The sequence below is a fragment of the Sapajus apella genome, unplaced genomic scaffold, assembly GCF_009761245.1.
Source record: "Sapajus apella isolate SASKATOON/1434 unplaced genomic scaffold, GSC_monkey_1.0 scaffold111, whole genome shotgun sequence".
NCBI classification, from domain to species: Eukaryota; Metazoa; Chordata; class Mammalia; order Primates; family Cebidae; genus Sapajus; species Sapajus apella.
This window is the reverse complement of record NW_022437051.1, coordinates 4241902-4264714: the sequence shown is the minus strand read 5'-3', so window position 1 is coordinate 4264714 and position 22813 is coordinate 4241902. Positions and strand designations below refer to the sequence as shown.

Below are 22813 nucleotides of genomic sequence, written 5' to 3'. Positions count from 1 at the left end.
TGTGGTCAATTTTGGAGTAAGGGTAATGTGATGCGGAGTACAGTGTATATTCTGTGGCTTTAGGGTGGAGAATTCTATAGATGTCTTTTAGGTCCACTTGTTCCAGTTCTGTGTTCAAGTCCTGGATATCCTTGTTGATTTTCTGTCTCATTGATCTGTCTCATTGTGCAGTGTTAAAATCTCCCACTATTATTGTGTGGGAGTCTAAGTCTCTTTGTAGGTCATTAAGAATTTCCCTTATGTATCTGGGTGCTCCTGTATTGGGTACATATATATTTAGGATAGTTAGCTCTTCTGCCTTTCACCATTATGTAATGCCCTTCTTTGTCTCTTTTGATCTTTGTTGGTTTAAAGTCCATTTTATCAGAGACTAGAATTGCAACCCCTGTTTTTTTTTTTTTTGTTTGCTTGGTAGATTTTCTTCCATCCCTTTATTTTCAGTCTATATTTGTCTTTGCATGTGAGATGGGGTTCCTGAATACAGTGCACCAGTGAGTCTTGACTTTTTACCCAGTTTGCCAGTCTGTGTCTTGATTGGGGCATTTCGGCCATTTATATTTAACCATAATATTGCTATGTGTGAATTTGAGCCTTCCATTTTGTTATTGGTTGTTTGTTTTGCCCATTGGTCGACACAGTTTCCTCATTGCCTGGTTGGCCTTTACCATTTGGTTCCTTTTTGCAGTGGCTGGTCTGGTTGTTTTTTTCTGTGTTTAGTGCTTCCTTCAGGAGCTTTTGTAAGGCAGGTCTTGTGGCGACAAAACCTCTCAGTAATTGCTTGTCCGTAAAGGATTTTATTTCTCCTTTACTTACAAAGCTTAGTTTGGCTGGATATGAGATTCTGGGTTAAAGTTCGTTTCTTTAAGCATGTTGAATATTGGCCCCCACTCTCTTCTGCCTTGTAGGGTTTCTGCCAAGAGATCTGCTGTGAGTCTGATGGTCGTTCCTTTGTGGGTGACCCAACCTTTCTCTCTGGCTGCCCTTAGCATTTTTCCTCCATTTTAACCCTGGTGAATTTGACAATTATGAGTCTTGGGGTTGCTCTTTTTGAGGAGTAACTCTGTGGTGTTCTTTGTATTTCCTGTATTTGAATGTTGGCCTGCTTTGCTAGGTTGGGGAAGTTCTTCTGGATAATATCCTGAAGAGTGAATTCATTTCCCTGTCCTGTTCAGGTACATTGATCAAGCGTAGATTAGGTCTTTTCACATAATCCCATATTTCTTGGAGGGTTTGTTCATTTCTTTTCACTTTTTTTTTTCTTCCCTTCTAATTTATTTTGTTGAGTTGATCTTCAATCTCTGATATCTTTTCTTCTGCTTGATCGATTCGGCTATTGAAACTTATGTATGCTTCACCAAGTTCTCGTGCTATGTTTTTCAGCTCCATCAAGTCATTTATGTTCTTCTCTAGGCTAGTTTTTCTAGTTAGCATTTCATCTAATCTTTTTACAAGGTTTTTAGTTTCTTTGCATTGGGTTAAAACATCTTGTTTTAGTGTTATTACCCATCTTCTGAAGCCTGCTTCTGTCAGCTCATCAAAATCACTTTCTGACCTATTTTGTTGCCTTGCTGGTGAGTTGTTGTGATCTCTCTGGGGAGGAGAGGCGTTCTGGACTTTGAATTTTTCTTCCTTTTTGTGCTGGTTTATTCCCAGGTCTGTAGATTTATCTTTGATCTTTGAAGTTGGTGATTTCCAGTGGGATCTCTGAGTGGACCTCCTTTCTGTTAAAATTGGGTTTATTTCTCCTGTATTAGGCTTTTTTTTTTTTTTCAATGCAAGTGTCAGTGTGCTGCTTGAGACAGTCTGTCTGTTGTCTGACTGTGGAGGCGATGCTGGCCTGCCTCTGTCTCAGCTAGGTTGCTGTTTATTCTTTGCCTGGTTTCTGCTTATGCCAGTCGGATTAGCCCTGCCTTCCCATTGGTGGGCTTCTTTCTCTCTGCAGAACCTGCTACTCCTGATAGAGCTCTGTCTGATGTGTTAACTGTGGAACTCTCCCAGGAGAGGGATTCCAGTTGCTGGATCTTGTAGAGGTGGGGGCTCTCTGGCCGAATTCCCCTCCCCGCTTTCAACTCTCTTTTCTGTCAGTCGGCAGTTCCTTTTCACAAGCTTTCTCAGTGCTTGTCCAAGTCTCTGCCTTGGTCTGCACTGACAAGGCACTGGTCCGGCCGTGGCTGCCATCCTGGGCTGTTGCCCAGGTCTGCAACTTGGGGCAGGTGGGGTTTTCCTGGTTTGTGTTCTGCCAAAGTCAGAGTCACCACACTGTCTTCCAGAATGGTTGAACTAATTTACACTCCAACCAACAGTGTAAAAGTATTTTTCCTCCACAACCTTGCCTGTTATTCTTTGACATTTTAATAATGGCCATTCTGACAGACTTGAGATAGTATTTCATTTTGGTTTTGATTTGCATTTTTTTAATGATCAGAGATTGAAATTTTTTTCATGTTTGTTGGCCATGTGTATGTCTTCTTTTGAGAAGTGTTTGTTAATGTCCTTTGCCCATTTTTTAATGGTATTTTATGTTTGTTGCAGCACTATTTTTAATAGCAAATTCATGGAATCAACCTAAATACCTGTCAATGACAAATCTGATAAAATGTGGTACATATGTACCATGGAATACTAGGCAGTCATAAAAAGGAACCAGATTATGTCCTTTTGCAGGGGGTATGAATGGAGTTGGAAATCATTATCCTCAGCAAACTAACACAGGGACAGAAAACTGAATACTACATGTTCTCATTTATAAGTGAGAGCTGAGAATACATAGATATATGGTTGCCAGCAACACATACTGGGCACCTGTGGGAGTCATGGGGGGAGAGAAGGCATCAGGAACAATAGCTAATGGATTCTGGGCTTAATACCTGGGTGATGGGATAATCTGTGCAGCAGCCACCCTGGCACACATTTATCTATGTAACAAACCTGTATATCCTGCACATGTGCCCCTGAACTTAAAATAAAATTTGAAGAAAAATAAAGAATATAGGTCCCCAATCTTTTCTCTCTTGTAAGATTTCTGCTGAGAGGTCTGCTGCTAGCCTGAGGGAATGAATTCCTTCTCTAGGGGACTGCCACTTTCTCTCTAGCTGACTCTGAGAGTTTTTCTTTTGCATTCACTTTGATGAATCTGATGACTAATTGCCTTGGGAATGGTCATCTTGCATAGTATCTCACTGAGGTTCTCTATATTTCTTGGATTTGCATATTGACCTCTCTAGCAAGATTAGGAAAATATTTGTGGACTATATCCTCAAGTATATTTTTCAAGTTTCTTATTTTCCTCTCAGGAGTGCCAATGAATTGTATATTTTGCCTTATTATATAAAACCATATTTCTGGGATGTTTTGTTCATTTTTCTTAATTTTTTTCTTTATTTTTGTCTGATTCAGTTGATTAGTAGGACCAGTCTTCAATCTCTGATATTCTTTCCTCAACTTGGCCTATTCTGCTGTTAATACTTCTGATGGTATTATGAAATTCTTGTAGTGAGCTTTTCAATTTAGGAAGTTCAGTTTGGTTTTCTTCAAAAGGGAATTTTGTCATGCAGCTCTTGAACTATTTTAGTGGATTGCTTGGCTTTCTTGGATTGAATTTCAACTTTCTTCTTGATTTTGATGAGCATCTTTGCCATCAAGATAATGAATTACACGTCTGTTATTTCAGTCAATCCAGATTGGTTATGAACCTTTACTAAGGAAGGAGTGGGCTTATTTGGAGGCAAGGTGACCTTCTGGCTTTTTGAATTGCCAGGGTCCTTGTGCTGATTTGTTCTCATCGGGGCGGACAAGTATTCTTTTCATTGTGTTGTAAATTGTGTATAGTCCATTGGCTTTGCTTCTGGAAGTTTCAGTGGGCTAAGGCTCTGTATAGGATCTTTGTTGTAAAATTCTTGTTGTTGGTATCACAGTGGGGAAAATTAGTAAAGTGATATTTGGTGTTATAGTTTGGGTTGCCATACGGTAGTTGGTGCTTGAGAGCAATGAGCAGTAGATGGGCTTTTAACCACACATTTTCTGTGTGCATCTTCACATTCGTAGCTGTGTTCTGCCATGTGAGGAGGAGAGAGGTAACTCCCTCACCAGGCTTGCCCATGAGCCTTGGGAGAATCATTGCCAATCAATCACTGGCAATGTGCCCACAATTTTGTTGTGGTGGTCATTGTTAGATCTTTTGGGCCACAGGGCTCCCTTGGGGAGAGGTCTGGTGGAGAAACACGCAACACCCTTTCTGGACCAACCTTGTGGAGGAAGGCATGGCTAGGTCTCACACCAGCTTGTGAGCCTGTACCACTCAGTTCTTTCAGTTTTCTGAGAGTGTAGGCTTCTGTCCCATTCAAGCGCCAAGCACAAATCTAAACTCAACCCTCCTGAGCTACAGGCTATAGCCCAAGGGCTCTAGTATCTGCTTGCAACTCTTTCCTCCAGGCACTCAGAGATGGGTTCTGGGTACACTGTGGGATCTGAAGGACTTCAGAATGCCAAAAGGCACTCAGGTGGGCCAAAACTCTCAGGCTGGGCAGTGGAGGTTGCATTATGTACATTCTCTTATGGGGGAGTCAGAGAGGGTTCGTGGCAGGGGCTGGCAGGCAGGTGGTCCTGCAGGTCAGATATACCCCAGTCTTACAGGGAAGCACGTCCTGTTTTCTCTTTGGTGGTTAGCTGTTTTCAGAGCCCCTCAGAAGGAGACAGGTGGCCCTTGGGATGGATGCCTATGGCTGAGCTCTGCTGGCGCTGACCTGTGCTCAAGGGTTCTCAGCTTTGCACCTGCTGCAGCTCTGTGTCCATCTAATCTTCAGGGAGATCTCCCCTCCCAGCTCACACATCCATATGGGAGTGAGATCCTCTGCAATTAGAATCTCAGGTTTGCAGTAAGATTGAGCAGTATACCAGTCTTTTACAGGCACAATTTTGTGCTGGGAAAACAGGTGGAATGCTCAGGTGCTCCAAGTTGGATTCCCAGCTTCCTCCCTACTCAGCCTCAGCATGTGAGTCTTTTCTCCATCCACATTTGGTGTTTTCTGTCCAACGATTGTTTCAAATATGTTGTTACAGTCAAAATCATGAGTTCTATCTGTGGGAGCAGCTATTCTTTGTTGCATCTAGTCAATTGTTTAGGAAAATGTAAGAGTTAAAGAAAAAGGAAAGAATCATGAAAAATGGCTCAACAGTCAAAGACAGGTTTATTTTGGAGAATAAACCAGAGAGGGGTTTCTGGCTGATTTTGGACAGCATTGTCTCCTACAGACTAAGAGTATTTAAGGGTTCAGGATAAGAGAACTTATCACAGGATAGGAATGTTTCTGTATGGAGGAGAAGTTTATTGTAGGGTTAGAATGTCTCTGGTCGGAGGGGAGGTTATCCTGGGGCTGACATCTCTCTGGCTGGAAGGGAGGTTGTCTTGGGTTTGGCATGTCACTAGTAGGGGAGGGATTTACCTTAGGGTTGGAATGTTTCTTGTTGGAGATGTCATTTGTGGTTTATGGTCATGCTGACATTAGCCATTAGGCTGATGCAGTTTGGGTTGTATTAGGTGTTGTTTTTTTTTTTATTAAGGGGAACTTTAAAATGGCAGTGCTTGTCTAAGATGGCAGTGCTTCTGCTCTGTCAGAAAAATCTTCAGTGTCTCTTTGTTTTTGTTTTTTGTCTGGATGATCTGAACTTGTAGTGTTGAATTCCCCTCCTATTATTGTATCACACTCCATCTCTTTTAGTCTGTTAATATTTGCTTTATATATTTAGGTGCTCCAGTGTTGTGTGTACATATATTTATAATTGTTGAATCCTTCTATTGTATTGATCCCTTTATCATAATATAATGGCTTGATTTATATTGTTTAAAATAATGTTTAACTTAAAGTATATTATATCTTATACAAATATAGCTACACCTGCTCTTTTTTGGTTTTCCTTTGGTTGGAAGATCTTTTTTCATCCCTTTCCCCCTTTTTTTTCAGTTTATGCATGTTTGTCTGAGGGATGTGAGACTGTACTTGCTGCTCTCTTTAATGAATCTTTTCTTGTTATTATGCTAAAACCAGGAACTGTGACCTCTCACCTAATTCCTTTAGTTCTCATGAAGATATTTTCTTGCATGGATAGTCATTCAATTTGATATTCCTGTGAATCAATAGCGTTTTTCTTCCATCTTCCTCTGATGATTCTATCTCAAAGCCTTTCTTCTTATAGCTGAGAAAATGGGTGAGTTTTTTCAACCAAAGGAAAAATCTTATACCTGAATATAAAATTTTAAACTCAAAAAGCCCATCTCCAATTACAAATGTTACAATTTCTAGAAAAAACATATATGACAGTTTGACTATGATACATGTGTCTGGATTTCTATGAGTTCATTTTTAAGTTTATGAAACTTCTTGATGTGAGGATTAATGCCCTGACAAAATTTGGGAACTTATAATTCACTATTTCTTAAAAAATTTTTTTCTTCTCTTCATCCCTTCTCTGTCTGGAATGCCCATTATGCATATGTTGGTACAGTTGGGTGGTATTACACCAACTTCTGAGGCTCTGTTAATTTTTGCATTCCTTTTTTCTTGATGTTTCTTTGACTAGGTAATTTCTACTTATTTGTCTTTAATTTCACTATTTTTTTTTCCTTTTAAAGTATGCCTTTGATTCCATCTTTCCATTTCCGTTATTGTGGTTTTCAACTCTATAATTTCTATTTGGTTATTTTAGCAACTTTATATCATGCTCTTGATATTATTGACAGTGAGATGTTGTTACACTTTAAAAAAATTCTTTAGATATGATTCCCTTTAGTTATTTGAATAGTTTTATAATAGCTGATTTAGAATCTTTGTTTAGTAAGTCCAACATCTCTGCTTCTTCATGGAGAGTTTTTATTGATTGATGTACTTTTCTTTTGTGTATTGGCTATTTTCTTGTTTCTTTGCATGTCTGATAATTTATTGTTTAAATTTTAAATACTGTGAAATTCTGAAAGTTGGATTGCTTTTTTTTTCCCCAAGGTTTGTTATTTTGCTGTTTTTGTTATTTGTTTGATCAGTGCATTTCTTGGACTAGTTTTCTGAAGTTTATATTCTTTGTTGTTTGCAACTACTAAAGTCTGGTGAGTTCGCTTAGTGATCTGCTAATGACTAGACAGAGATTTCCCTGTATTTATTGAATTAATGTCTCTCACCCTGGTAGAGGGGCTTCCTGATGTGTCTTGAGACATGCTTTTAATGCTGAGGTAAGAGTTTGTAACTCTGCCTTAGCCTTCATTTTCTGTTTGCTAAGAACCTCAAGGTCAGTTAGAGGTGAGAGATTTGGGAATATTTATGTTTTTCAAACCTGTATGCAGCCCTACGTATGTGTTTTGTCTTCTAGATTCCCTGGAACATGTCAGAGCTTTATAGAGCCACCACTTATGGACATCTAATTTCCCAGAATTTTTCTTTTTGAGGTTTTGATGGTCAGCCCCACCTTGTAATGCTACATCACACACCTACTATGTTAAGCAGTTACCACTGATTGTTTTTGACAAATGCCCTAGGGTTAGGGATATTCTGCACAAAGAAAACTCTAAGTTAGGTCAAATAAATATATACATTGACTGTGCATCTTTTCAGGAAGCTGGCAGATACATCATCAAATAGTGGTTATTCTCTAGGAATGGTGTTTTAGGCACTTTCAAACTTATTTCGCCCTCTCTAGTGGTTGTTAGGCAGCTAGATTTTACAGCTGTTGTAGTTGTGAGGCTGTTGGTTGACTGTGCTACCAAGGACCTAGAAAGAGGGGAATGGAATAAGAGCATATTAACATGCTGTTACCAAGATCAGCCATTAAAAAATGTATTTGTTCTATAATGACTGTACACATATTTTCAATTCCACCAACATTGTGCAAGGGTTCTCTTTCTCCAGATTCTCACCAACATTTGTTATCTTTTGCCTTTTTCATAGTTGTTGTAATAGGTGTGAGGTGATATCTCATTATGATTTTAATTTGCATTTCCCTGATGATTAAAAATGTTGAGCATTTTTTCAAATACTTGTTGATCATGTATGTGTCTTCTGATAAATATTTACTAGATATTTTGTACATCTTTAAATTAGGTTGTTTCTTAATATTGAATTTATTGCATTCCTTATATATTTTGACTATGAACTCCTTATCAGATCTGCAGTTTGCAAACATTTTCTCCCATTCTGTAGGTTGTCTCATCACTCTGTTGATTGTTTTCTTTTCTGTGCAGGAGCCTTTTAGTTTGATACACTCTTATTCTAATTTTGCTTTTGTGGTTGTATAAAAACATCATTGCTAAGACCAGTGTCAGGGAGCTTTTCCCTATATGTTTTAGTTTTAATGTTTTACATTTATTATGGCAGTACCTCAAGAAATTAAAAATAGAATTACCATCAGATCCAGCAGTTCCATTTCTGGGTATATAGTCAAAGGAAATGAAATTAGTATGTCAAAGAGATATCTGCAGTCCTATGTTTATTGCAGCATTATTCACAGTAGACAAGATATGAAATTAACCTAAGTGTCTGTATTAGTCCATTCCCATGGTACTATGAAGAAATATCTGAGACTGGGTAATTTATAAAAAAGGAGGTTTATTTGACTCACAGTTATGCATGGCTGGGGAGGCTTCAGGAAACTTATAGCAGAAGGGGAAGCAAATATATTCTTCTTCACAAGGCAGCAGGAGAGAGAAGTGCCGAGCAAAGGGGGAAGGCACCTCATAAAACCACTAAATCTTGTAAAAACTCACTATCATGAGAATAAATGGGGGTAACTGACCCATGATTCAATAACCTCCCACTGGGTCCCTCCCACGACATGTGGGGATTATGGGAACTACAATTAAAGATGAGATTTGGGTGGGGACAGCCAAACCACATCATTCTACCCTGGCCCCTCCCAAATCTCATGTCCTCACATTTCAAAAGACAACCATGCCCTTCCAGCAGTCCCTCAAAGTCTTAACTTATTCCAGAATTAACTCAAAAGTCTAAGTACGAAACCTTATCTGAGACAAGGCAAGTCCCTTCTGCCTGTCAGCCTGTAAAATCAAAGGCAACTTACTTATTTTCAAGATACAATGGGGGTACAGGCATTGGGTAAATACATCCATTTCAAATCGGACAAATTTGCCAAAATAAAGGGGCTACAGGCCCCATACAAGTTTAAAATCCAGTAGGGCAGTTATTAAATCTTAAAGTTCCAAAATGATTTCCTTTGACCCTATGTCTAATATCCAGGGCACACTGATGCAAGAGGTGGGTTTTCTTGGCCATAGAGAGCTCCACTCTTGTGGCTTTGTGGGGTACAGCCCCCCTTCTAGCTGCCTTCAGAGCTGGCCTTGAGTGTCTGTGGCTTTTCTAGAGCCACACGGTGCAAGCTGTCTTAACAAATTTTAAATTCTGGGGCCTGGAGGATGGTGGCCCTCTTCTCACATCTCCACTAGGCAGTGCCTCAGTGGAGACTCTGTGTGGGGGCTCTGACCCCACATTTTCCTTCTGCACTGCCCTAAGAGAAGTTCTTCATGAATGCTCCTTGCCTACAACAAACTTTTGCCTGGACATTCAGACTTTTCCATACATCCTCTGAAATCTAGGCAGATGTTCCCAAATCTCAATTCTTAACTTCTGTACACCTGCAGGCTCAACACCATGTGGAAGCTGCCAAGGCTTGGGGCTTGCACCCTCTGAAGCAATGGTCTGAGCTGTACCTTTGTCCCTTTTAGCCATGGCTGGAGCTAAAGCAGCGAGGACGTAGGGGACCATATTCTGAGTCTGCAAAGAGCAGCAGGGACCTGGGCCTGACCCAGGAAACCATTTTTTCCTCCTAGGCCTCTGGCCCAGTGTTGGGAGGGGCTGCTGTGAAGATCTCTAACATGCCTTGGAAAAATTTTTTCCATTGTCTTGGTAATTAACACTGGCTCCTTATTACTTATGCAAATTGATGCAGCAGGCTTGAATTTCTCCCCAGAAAATGGGTTTTTCTTTTGTATTGCATCTTTGAACTGCAAATTTTTCAAACTTTTATGTTCTACTTCCTCTTGAACACTTTGCTGCTTAGAAATTTCTTCTGCCAGATACCGTAAATCATCTCTCTCAAATTCAAAATTTCACAGATCTTTAGGGCAGAGGCAAAATGCTGCCAGTCTCTTTGCTAAAGCATAGCAAGAGTCACCTTTATTCCAGTTCCCAACAATTCCTTCATCTCCATCTGAGACCACCTCAGCCTGGACTTCATTGTCAATATCGCTGTCAGCATTTTGACCAAAGCCATTTAACAGGTTTTCAGAAGTTCCAAACTTTCCCACATCTTCCTATCTTCTTCTAAGCCCTCCAGACTGCTCCACCCTCTGCCTGTTACTCAGTTCTGAAGTTGCTTCTACACTTTTGGGTATCTTTATGGCATTGCCTCACTCCTCTGATACTAATTTATTGTATTAGTCCATTCTCAAACTGCTATGAAGAAATACCTGAGACTAGGTAATTTATAAAGAAAAGAGGTTAATTGACTCACAGTTCTGCATTACTGGGGCGGCCTGAGAAAACTTACAATTATGGTGGAAGGAGAAGCACAGATGTCCTTCATAAGGTGGCAGGAGAGAGAAGTGCTGAGCAAAAGGGGAAAATCCCTTTATATTTTGTTGCTCTCATGATTTAGTTACCTCCCACTTGGTCCCTCCCATGACAAATGGGGATTATGGGAACTATAATTCAAGATAATTTTTGGGTGGGGATACAGACAAACCATATCAGTATCCTTTGACAAATGAATTTAAAAAAATGTGGTGTATATATACACACAATGAAATACTGTGTGGCTTTAAATTAATTCTGTCAATTGCAACAGTATTGATGAGCCTGGAGGATATTATGCTAAGTGAAATAATCGAGGCCCAGAAAGACATATACTGCAGTACTGGTAGGTTACATGTTTCTATGAATTTATTCATTTCTTCTAGATTATTCAATTTTTTGATGTATAATTGTTCATAGAAGTCTTATGATTTTTTGTATTTGTATGTGGTCAGTTGTAATGCCTCTTCTCTCATTTATAATTGTGTTTGAGTTTTCTTTTTTGTATAGCTAAAGTTTTGCCAATTTTGTTTATCATATCAAAGAATAAACTCAGTTTTGTTGACTACTTCTAGAGTTTTTCTAGTCTCTATTGCATTTAGTTCTGCTCTCATCTTCATCATTTCCTTCCTCCTATTAATGGTGAACTTAGTTTGCTCTTTGTTTTCTAGTGTTCCATGACACGTACTGTTAGATTTTTAGATTTGAGGTCTTTATTTTTTTCTTAAATGTAGACATTCATTGCTGTAAGGTTTCCTGTTAGGACTGCTTTTGTGGCGTTGCATGTTTTGTTATATTGTGTTTTCATTTTAGTTTGTCAAGAGATATTTTTTATTTTCCTTTTTATTTTCTCATTAACCCATTGATTAGGAGTGTGCTACTAAATTTTCCCACATTTTGAATTTTCAGAAAATTTTCTTGTGATTGATTTCTAGTTTTATACCATTGTGTGTGGTAAGAAAAGAAAACTGATATGATTTGAGCCTTCTAAAATTTGTTAAGACTTATCTTGTGACCTAAAATATGACCTACAGTCACATCTTGGAAATATTGCAGGTTCAGTTCTAGATCACCACAATAAAGCAAATGAACTTAGGGAGCAAGTTATACATTTTTGTTTCATGGTGCACATGAAAGTTATGTTTAAGGTCTAATATCCATCATCTATAAGGAACTTAAACACATTTACAAACAACAACAACAAATAACCCCATTAAAAAGTAGGCAAAGGACGTGAATGGACACTTTTCCAAAGAAGAAATACATGTGGCCAACAATCATATATTAAAAAGCTTAATATCACGGATCATTAAATAAATACAAATCGAAACCATGAGATGCCATCTCACAGCAGTCAGAATGACTATTACTAAAAATCTCGAAGATAACAAATGCTGGGAAAGTTGCACAGGAAAAAGATCACTTATACAGAGTTGATGGTAGTGTAAATTAGTTCAACCATTGTGGAAGACAGCATGGTGATTCCTTAAAGACCTAAAAACAGAAATAGCATTCAGCCCAGCAATCGCATTACTGGGTGCATACCCAAAGGAATATAAATTATTCTCAAGACATGTGCTCATGTATGTGCCTGTTTGGTACTCACTACACTGGGCCTGAGTGAGTACCTAAGGTGCAAGACAAAGTCCTCTTTACTTTTTCGTCTGTTTTTCTCAAGCAGAGGGAGTTTATTACTATAGCCACCACAGTTGGAAATGTTCTGGGTCTCAACTGAAGCCAGCACATCTCAGAGTCTCACCCAATGACCGTGGCATACTACCTAGATCTTGCTGCTGGTTATTCAGGGCCCAAGGGCTCTTTAGTCAGCAGGTGTTAGATCTTGCCAGGTTCTTCCCTTTAAGGTGGCAAGTTCCCTTTTGGCCCAAGATGTGTCTAGAAATGTCATCCAGGAGCTAGGGCCTGGAACAGAGGCCTCAAAATTTTGTCCAGTGCTCTATCCTACTATTGCTCAACTGGTATCCAAGATACAAGATGAAGTCCTCTTTATTCATTCCTCTCGTCTCCTCAAGAATAAGAAAGAGGACTTTCTTGGAGCTGTGAGTTGCACTGACTGGAGTTGGAGGAGGGGTGGCACAGCACTCTTTTAGCTGTCCTGGCTGGTGTCTCAGTAGATGCTCCCTAAGTCCATTGGTTCTGTATCCAGTTCAGCACTAGAACTTGCTTAGGAGTTGCAGTCCTTGTGGCCTAGATTGCCTTTCAAGTTTATTTAGCATTCCAGGGAACTTTAGCCTACAGTGGTGAGGCTTGCCAGAACTCAAGTTCCAACAGCAGGTACATGCAGTTCCCTTTTGACCCCTCTCTATAGGTGGGCATCATCTGAGTTCAGATTGATTTTTGTTTCTGCCATGACAGGGTGGCACTGAGTTCAATGTAAAGTCTCACAATCGTTGCACTGTTCATCTCAAAAATCACAAAGAATTTCTCTCTGCACCATGTGAACACTGGTGAGCAGTGAAGGAGGGATGGCATTAGCAATTAAAGACTGTCTTTTTTCCCCTCCTCGGTGCCTCTTTCAATAGTACGAAGTTAAAACCAGATACTGTGAGGGTTCAGGTGATTTTTGGTTCCTATTAAGGTGCTTTTTCATATGTAGATATTTTAAAATTTGTTGTTTCTGCAAGAGGGATGATTGGTGTAGCCTTCTATTTGACCATCTTGCTCCACGACTCTAGGTATCAAGGATAGCACTTTATTAGTCATAGGAGTCCTCACTATGTGGACTGTAGTGGGGCTCTGTGTTGTGCCCCTATGACTATTAAATGATCATAAGCATCTAATGGAGAACCCATCAATCTCTTCCTTGGTACTTTATTGTTGAGCTACTAGAGCCATAGATGTCTTTGAGAAGACACTTAACCAGATGGTCTGGGAGTGGGTGCTCAGTTACATTTTTACATCACTCTGACGTAATTTAATGAAATATTGGTACCTTGGCAGTAGGTTCTTTTGTCTTGCATGGAAATTTGTCAGTTAAGATCTGGATTGTGCTGCTAGCCATTTCACATCATCAAGTTCAATTGAGCTATATAACCAATGAGAGTAGCACAAATTAACGTAGGTCTGAGTTTGGTAAATGATCTTATTTGTCATCTGTTGTTCTTACTCCTTATTGCTGAAGTAAGAGACTATCAGGTGGCTTTCAGGGCACTTTGCTGGTGACTAGAAGAGTGGTCAAAAAAAGTTTTTCAGTGGCAGGGAACTCACCACAATTGGACCAAATTAGTCAGAGGCCAAATAGCAGCCAGCTAAGAAAGGAGAGGGTCTCATATGTATATACCACTTTCTGCCTACCTACTTTTTAATCCTTGTTGGGCAAAGTGGCCATGGAAGGACACTCTGAATGAGGAGGTATGCAGTAACACACCTCATAAGTGCCACTGTCCATAATTAAATGTAACAAGAGTAACTCATTTAAGGTAAAGGTGAACTATTCACATCTCTTCTATGATCGCTTTTGGATGGGTGGGCAATGTGATCCTGAAGACTCTACATACTTTTTCATCACACATGGAAAAATGAATAAAACATGAAAACATGCATTGTAGACTATCCTCAGTCTAGGAACATGCTTAGATTTAACAGTAGTCATTGGATGCAATTTTGCATGTAGGGTCTGTGCAAATTTTGGTCACTAACTTTGTTTTCTGGTTTATCTTTCCTGTGTTTCAATTTCTAAAAGCAAGTATCTTTTTACATTTATTTCCTAATGGATAGCATACTTGATATCTTTCTTCTATTTTAATTTTTTCCTCAGTTCACATAACCTTCTACAAATCTCTCTAACTCAGGTTACAACAATCTTTTTATTACTTTTAAAGCTGTCTGTATAACTCTTTGTGTTGTATTAAAGATTATAGTTGATAATACCATAAATTATAATATATACCTTTTTACTTAACCAATCTCATATGCTTGTACATTTAAGTGCTTTTGACTATTTTGTCATTAAAAGTATGTTGTAATGACTAAACTTGTACATATGAATTTTCATTGTTTTGCTATGAATACATATTAACCTAAATTATGAATAATCAAAAACAAGTAGAGGCTAATATAAATATTTGATGCCAAGAAATATTTATGAAATAATAAGACTACTTCACCTCAGATTCACCAAAATTCTTATCACTGTTTTCATGTCATATCTAGAATTATAGTGATTTACTTATATTTTACATGTATAAAAATGAGACAGAATATGACTGTATACTTGCTACATTTCTGAAATCTAGAAATTTCACTATAGTTTTTTATGTTTAGTGCATTAAATTTATTACTTTGTGTAGCTCATTATGATGCACCAGAAGAAAATCTTACGCTTGAACAAGACACAAAGTCAAAAATGGAAGTGGAAGTAAAGAAACAAAAATCTTTTCAAAATAATCAACTTGACAGTAAGTATAATTGTAGATAACCTTAAAATATTTTAAGATTTATTTATTTGTGATTTATCTTTAATTGCCAAGTAAAAATTATATACATTTATCGTGTATCACATGATGTTTTGATATATGAATACATTGTGGAATAACCAAATCAAGCTATTTAACATGTACATTACCTTGTTGGTTTTTTTGTGTTAAGACTTAAAATTTCTCTTAGCAACTTACAATTGTGCAATATATTAACAGTACTCATGATGTACAGTAGATCTCTTAAACATTCCTCATGTCCAGCTGAAATTTGTGTCCTTTGACCAACATTGCTTCAGTCCCCCCACCATCTAGCCTCTTATAACCAACATTTTACTCTGTTTCTATGAGCTTGACTTTTGAAAACTCCACATATGAGTAAGGTAATGCAGTATTTTTTTTTTTTTGTAACTGGCTTACTTTATTTGGCATTATGTTCTCCAAGTTCATCCATATTATCACAAATGACAGAACTTCTTTTTTTAAGGCTGATTTTCCTTATCTATTAATCTGTGGCTGGACACTAAGTTTGACTCCATATCTTGGCTATTGTGAGTAATGTTACAGTGAACATGGGAGTACAAATACCTCTTTTGTATACTGATTTCATATCCTTTGGAGGTATATCCAGAAGTAAAATTGTGGATAATATTGTAGTTCTATTTTTAATTTTTTGAGGAACCCCTGTAGTATTTTCAGTTATGGCTTTACTAATTTACATTCCCACCAACAGCATACAAGGGTTCCTTTATCTTCGCATCTTTGCCAGCATTTGTCTTCCATCTTTTTGATGATAGTTACTTTAATGTGTGTGAAGTGATATATCATTGTGGTTTTAATTTGCATTTCCCTGACGATTAGTGATGTTGAACACTTGTTCGTATACCTGTTGTCCATTTGGATGTCTTCATTGGAGAAATGTCTATTCAGATCCTGTGCTTATCTTTTATTTGGGTTGATTGTTTTCTAACTGTTGAATTATTTGGACTGTTTCTAAACATTGGATCTTAACTGCTTATCAGATGTGTGGTTTGCAAATGCTTTCTCTCATTCAGTAGGCTATTTCTTCATACTGTTGATTGTTTCCTTTGCTGTGCAGAACTTTTTAGTTTTGTTTAATACCATTTACTTATTTTTCTTTTATTACCTTGCTTTTGGGGTCATATCTAAAAAACTCTTTGCTGAGATCAACATAATGAAGTGTTTCCCATGTTTTCTTCAGGTAATTTCAGTTCAGATCCTACATTTATGTCTTTAATCCAATTTGAGTTGATTTTTGTACATAGTGTGAGATGAAGTTATAATTTTATTCTTCTGCTTGTGGATATGTAGTTTTTTCAACATCATTGTATATTTTATTCCATTGATCTGAGTGTCTGCTTTTATACCCAGTACGATGCTGTCTTGTTTGCTGTATCTAAATAATGTTTTAAAATTAGGATGTACTATGCCTCCAGCTTTGTTTTTCTTGCTCAAGATTGCTTTGGGTATTCAGGGTCTTTTATGGTTCCATATGAATTTTTGGATTTTTTCTATTTCTGTGAAAAATGTTATTGGGATTTTGATAGGGATTGAATTAAGCTCATAGCTGATCAGCATTTTAACAATATTCTTCCAATCCAGGAATATGAGATATCTTTTTATTTGTGCTATCTTAAACTTCTTTTACTAATGTTTTATAGTTTTAATAATAGAACTTTTTTTCCTCTTTTTTAAAATTTATTCCCAGGAATTTAATTTTTTGTAGATATTTTAAATGACATTATTTTTTGATTTCTTTTTCTGACAGTTCATTGTTAGAGTATAAGAACACTACTCATGTTTGTGTGTTGACTTTCTATACTGAAAATTTTATAAATTTAATCATTACTCCTAATAGTTTTATGGTGGAGTCTTTAGAGTTTTCCCTGTATAAGTTTATGTTGTCTGACCAAGATAATTTTACTTCCCCCATCCAATTAGAACCGCTTTTGTTTCTTTTTCTTTCATAGTTTATCTGTCTGAGGCTGACAGTGCTCTGTAGAATGGAAGTGGTGAGAATAGTATCTTTGTCTTGTTCCTTATCTTAGAAGAAAAGCTCTCTACTTACTACTGTCAAGTATAATGTTAGGTATGGTTTATCTGTTGTATATGGCTTTTGCAGTGAGGTACAATCCTCCTATACCTAACTAGTTGGAAGTTTCTATTTTGAAGGGATTTTGAATTTTTATGGATGTTTTTTCTGCATCTATTGAGATTATCATGTGTTTTTTGTCCTCCATTCTGTTAATGTGATGTATCACATTTATTGCTTTGTTTATGTTGACCCATCCTTGCACCCAGGAGATAAAACACGCTTGATCATGGTGAATTATTCTTTAAATGTGCTGTTGAATTTTTTTTTTAGTATTTTGTTGAGGTTTTCCCTGATCATCAGAGGTACTGACCTTTTATTTGTCTTTTCTTGTAGTGTCCTTGTCTGGCTTTGGTGTCAGTAATGCTAGCCTCCTAAAATAAGTTTGGAAGTAATCCCTTCTATTTTTTTTTTAATTTAAGGGGCGTTAGCATTAATTCTTCTTATAACATTGGGTAGAATTTAGCAGTATATCCATGAGGCCTTGACTTTTCTTTAATAGAAGACTTTATATTAGTGATTTAATCTCCTTACTCATTATTGGTTTATTCATATTTCTCTTCTTCATGAGTTAGCCTTGGTAGGTTGCATGGGTCTAGGAATTTATTCATTTCTTCTGGGTTATTGAAATTGTTGGTGTATAATTATTCATAGTAGTCTCTCATGATCTTTTATAGCTTCATGACATCAGTAGTGATGGTTCTTTTATTCTTGATTTTGAGTCTTTTCTCTTTGTTAGTTTCATTAAGTTTCATTGATACTGTCCTTTCAAAATACCAACTCTTAGTTTTGTTGATCTTTTCTATTGTTTTTAAATCTTTTCTATTTTTCTAGTATCCATTTTTAAATTTCTTCTATGATCTTTATTATTTTCTTCCTTCTATAAACTTTCAGTTTAGTTGTTCTATTTTCCTTAATTCCTTGTGGTGTAACATTAGATTGTTTATTTGGGATCTTTTACTTAATGTGGGCTTTTAGTGCTATAAATGGTACAATTGTACAGTGTGTTTGTGTGTTAAGGTGTGTTATTACAAGAAACTGAAAAAGTAAAAAAAATAAAAAGTTTATAAAATAAAAATGTTACAATAAACTAAGGTTAATTTATTATTGAATAAAGAAAATTTATTCAAACTCTTGTGTAGCCCAAGTGTACAGTGTTTATTAAGTCTACAGTAGTGCACAGCAATGTCCTAGGCCTTCACATTCACTTAGCACTCACTTTCTGATTCACTCAGAGTAACTCTTAGTTCTGTGAACTACCTTCATGGTAAGTACTCCATACAGATATATCAGTTTTAAAACCTTTTATGCCATATTTGTGCTTTTTAAAATTTTTTTTCTGTTTAGATACACAAATATTTACTATTGTATTGGAATTGATTACAATATTTAGTATAGTAACATACTGTATGGTTTTATAGCATAGGAACAGTAGACTATATCATATAGCTTAGGTGTGTAGGAGGCTATACCATATAGGTTTATGTAAGTATATGATGTTTGAAAGGATCAAATTGCCTAATGACACATTTTTCAGAACATATCCCTGTCATTAAGTGACACATGTAACTGTCTTCTCTAACTTGTTTGATCCTCCAAAAATATTTTGAATTCTTTGTGAGGCAGTTTTTATATCTGCATTTATTTGAGATCAGCTTCAGGAAATTATTGTGGTATTTTGGTCATGTTGCATCTTTGGTTTTTCATGTTTCTTGTGGTTTTACATTGATGTCTGCAAATCTTATAGCCTCTTGTGACTAGTTTAGCTGTTGAAAGACCTTCTCCTACAGGGTTGTGAGTGTACTTGCTGGGTGGGCTGCTGCAGTTTTGGCACTCATGAGATTGAGAATTTTGTCGACTTTGTATAGCTCTGGGAGCTGAGGTTGGTGATGACAAAGATTGTGAGAATCCTCAGCAGCCAATGCTGTGAATGTCCGTAATTGTGACAAAGGTTATTTGGGTCTTCAGTGACAATGACTGTTAAGGACAGTGACAATGACTGTCCTTCTGATTTCTTTTTCTCTCAGTGGGGAAGTTTTTGCTGATAAAATCCCTCTTGGTACTGGGTGTGGCTTGTTAGCTTGCTTACATTCAGTGGCATGAGCATTTGATCAATGGTGCCAATGGAGTGGCTGCAGAGCTCAGATGTGAAGCACAGGAATGTATGGAGGGATCATGGTTCTGGGATCCACGGCGTGCCCAGGGCACATGCACCTCTGCTGCCACCTTGGTAACAGAAGGCAAGGTGCAGATTCCTGTGAAATAGCTGGGGAGCTAAGAATGAGAATACTGGTATCCACACAGTTTGAGCTGCTCTGGAGTTGGGGCCCAGTCTAGCTCTCTGTGGTGGCTAAACTGGTGCTGGAAGCATGGGAACACACAGTGAAGGTGTAGCTCTGGGATTTGGTGTGCAAACTACCTTGCTGTGACAATGATTCCCAACGTCTGAGGTGTTGGTGGGTTCAATGTGAACATAAAACCCAGGTCTGGAGTGTGGTTACTTGCAGAGTTGCTGTGTTTTGGGTCAGGGCACACATAAGGTGTAGAGGAGGCGGTGGCTTATTTCCCAATAGCAGCTCAGCAGTGCTGATTCTTGTTTGGAGGAGGAGCATATAGACACATCTCCCTTTCTGGGGTCTCCTGGTGGGGATGGCTCTTGGTACCTAATAGAAAGAAATGCCAGTGTTCTGGGTGGATCAGGCCATTGGAAACCATGGTGGTTCCAGCAGCAAGGCGGATGTCCATAGCCTCTACCTTTCTTTTCTGCTCCTAGCTAACTCCTGGTAGCTAAGATATGCTGACCTCATCAGCGATCCTTTTTACTTGGACATTGTGCTCCACTGTATTGCTACAGATTTATTAATGGTCCCATGACCCCTCTCTGGGGTATTGTGGTTTGTGAAAGGTACCTGTATTTGTTTTATAGGGGGAGGGATGAAGGCTGCTATCTCTTCTGCCATTTTGGTGCTGTCCCACTTTATTTATTTTTTAAACCACTTTACTAAGGTTGACTTTTTGTGTATAATGTAAGATAAGTATTGAATTTCATCATTTTGCATGTGGATATTCTGTTTCCCCAGTGCTGTTGGAGAAGCTATCCTTTCCTTTTTGTGTATTCTTACCACCCTCAAAGAAGATCAGTTCTCAATCCCTATATGCATAGGGATTAATTCTGGATTCCCTGTTACATTGGTGTATATGTCTTCTACGTCAGTACTATACTTTTTTGCTTACTATTATGTAAGCTTTGTAATGTGTTTTAAAATCAGGAAGTATGATGCCTGCAGTTTTTTTTTTTTTCTTGCTCCAGATTGCTTTGGCTATTTGGGTTTTTGGTTCCATATGAATTTTAGAATTGTTATTTCAATTTCTGTAAAAGTAGGCCATTGGCATTTAGATAGGAATTGTATGTCACTTTGGGTTGTATGGGCATTTTAACAATATTAATTCTTCCATTTTGAACACAAGATGTCTTTCCATTTTAATTTTTTTCATCAGTATTTTATAGTTTTCAGGGTACGAGCCTTTGCCTTTTTGATTGTTTATTGCTATGTATTTTTTTCCCCTTTTGATGTGATTGTAATAGGATTGATTTTGAATTCCTTTTTTGGATAATTCATTGTCAATATATTGAAACAAAACCAATTTGTGTATGTTAATTTTATATTCTGTGCCTTTACTGACTTTATTAGTTCTAACCATTTGTGTGTGTGTGTGTGTGTGTGTGTGTGTGTGTGCGTGTGCGTGTGCGTGTGCGTGTGCGTGTGTGTGTGTGTGTGTAGAGTTTAGGATTTTTTTTAATTGTATTTGGGCTCAGGGATACATGTGCACATCCTGCATCTTGCAGGATTGTTGCATAGGTACATACATACCATGGTGGTTTGCTGTCTCCGTCCCCCACCCCCGTTGCCTACATCAGGCATTTCTCCCAGTGTTATCCCTCCCCTACCTCCCTGCCCCCTTGCTAGTCCCCCTCCCCTCCCCTCCACCCCTGCACCTATCCCTGTGACTGTTTTTCCCTTTCCTGTGCCTAAGAGTTATCATTGTTAGTCACCCACCTATGAGTCAAAACATGAGGTGTTTGGTTTTCTATTCTTGTGTCAGTTTGCTGAGAATGATGGTTTCTAGGTTCATCCATGTCTCTACAAAGGACACAAACTCATCTTTTTTTATGGCTGAATAGTATTCCATGGTGTATATGTGCCAAAATTTTTTTTTCCAGTCTATCATCTGTGGGCGTGTGGGTTGGTTCCAGGTCTTTGTTATCGTAAACAACACCACAATGAACATATGTGTGCATGTGTCTTTATGATAGAATGATTTATAATCCTTTGGGTATATACCCAGTAATGGGATTCCTGGGTCAAATGGAATTTCTAATTCTAGATCCTTGAGAAATCGCCACACTGTCTTCCACAATAGATGAACTAAATTACACTCCCACCAACAGTGTAAAAGTATTCCTTTTTCTCCACATCCTCTCCAGCATCTGTTGTCTCCAGAGTTTTTAATGATCGCCATTCTAACTGGCGTGAGATGGTATCTCAATGTGGTTTTGATTTGCATTTCTCTAATCACCATTGATGAAAAGCATTTTTTCATATGTTTGTTGGCCACATATTTGTCTTCTTTTAAAAAGTGTCTGTTCATATCCTTCCTACACTTTTGAATGGTTTTTTTTTTCCCCTGTAAGTATGCTTCAGTTCTTTGTAGATTCTGGATATTAGCCCTTTGTCTGATGGGTAGATTGCAAAAACTTTTTCCCATTCTGTCGGTAGCTGGCTTACTCTAATGATTGTTTCTTTTGCTGTGCAGAAGCTTTTAAGTTTCCCATTTGTCTATTTTGACTTTTGTTGCCATTTGTTTTGGTGTTTTAGTCATGAACTCCTTGCCTGTGCCTATGTCCTGAATGGTTTTGCCTAGATTTTCTTCTGGGGTTTTTATGGTGTTAGTTCTTATGTTTAAATCTTTAATCCATCTGGAGTTAATTTTTGTATAACGTGTAAGGAAGGGGTCCACTTTCAGCTTCCCGCATATGGCTAGCCAGTTTTCCCAACACCATTTATTAAACAGGGACTCCTTTCCCCATTGTTTGTTTTTGTCAGGTTTATCAAAGTTCGGATGGTTGTAGATGTGTTGTGTTGCCTCCGAGGCCTCTGTTCTGTTCTATTGGTCTATATCTCTGTTTTGGTACCAGTACCATGCTGTTTTGATTACTGTAGCCTTGTAGTATAGTTTGAAGTCCGGTAGTGTGATGCCTCCAGCTTTGTTCTTTTTGCTTAGAATTGACTTGGCTATGCAGGCTCTCTTTTGGTTCCATATGAAGTTTAAGGTGGGTTTTTCCAGTTCTGTGAAGAAGGTCATTGGTGGCTTGATGGGGATAATGTTGAATCTGTAAATTACTTTGGGCAATATGGCCATTTTTACAATATTGATTCTTCCTAACCATGAACATGGAATGTTTCTTCATCTGTTTGTGTCCTCTCATTTCATTGAGCAGTGGTTTGTAGTTATTCTTGAAGAGGTCCTTTACACTCCTTGTTAGTTGTATTCCTAGGTATTTTATTCTCTTTGTAGCAATTGTGAATAGCAATTGTGAGAGTAATTTGGCTTTCTTTAAGTCTGTTATTGGTGTATAGGAATGCTTGTGATTTTTGCACATTGATTTTGTATCCTGAGACTTTGCTGAAGTTGCTTAT

The 22813-nt window shown here is 37.8% G+C and overlaps 1 protein-coding gene across 1 annotated transcript in view; it reads left to right on the top strand.

Moving 5' to 3' along the window:
• Positions 1-22813, top strand: part of CCDC7 (coiled-coil domain containing 7) — a 394100-nt gene that overhangs the window by 162884 nt on the left and 208403 nt on the right. Inside the window, exon 21 of the mRNA XM_032259671.1 lies at positions 14876-14983. Coding sequence (XP_032115562.1) covers positions 14876-14983 — 108 coding nt within the window. The remainder of the gene's footprint in view (positions 1-14875; positions 14984-22813) is intronic.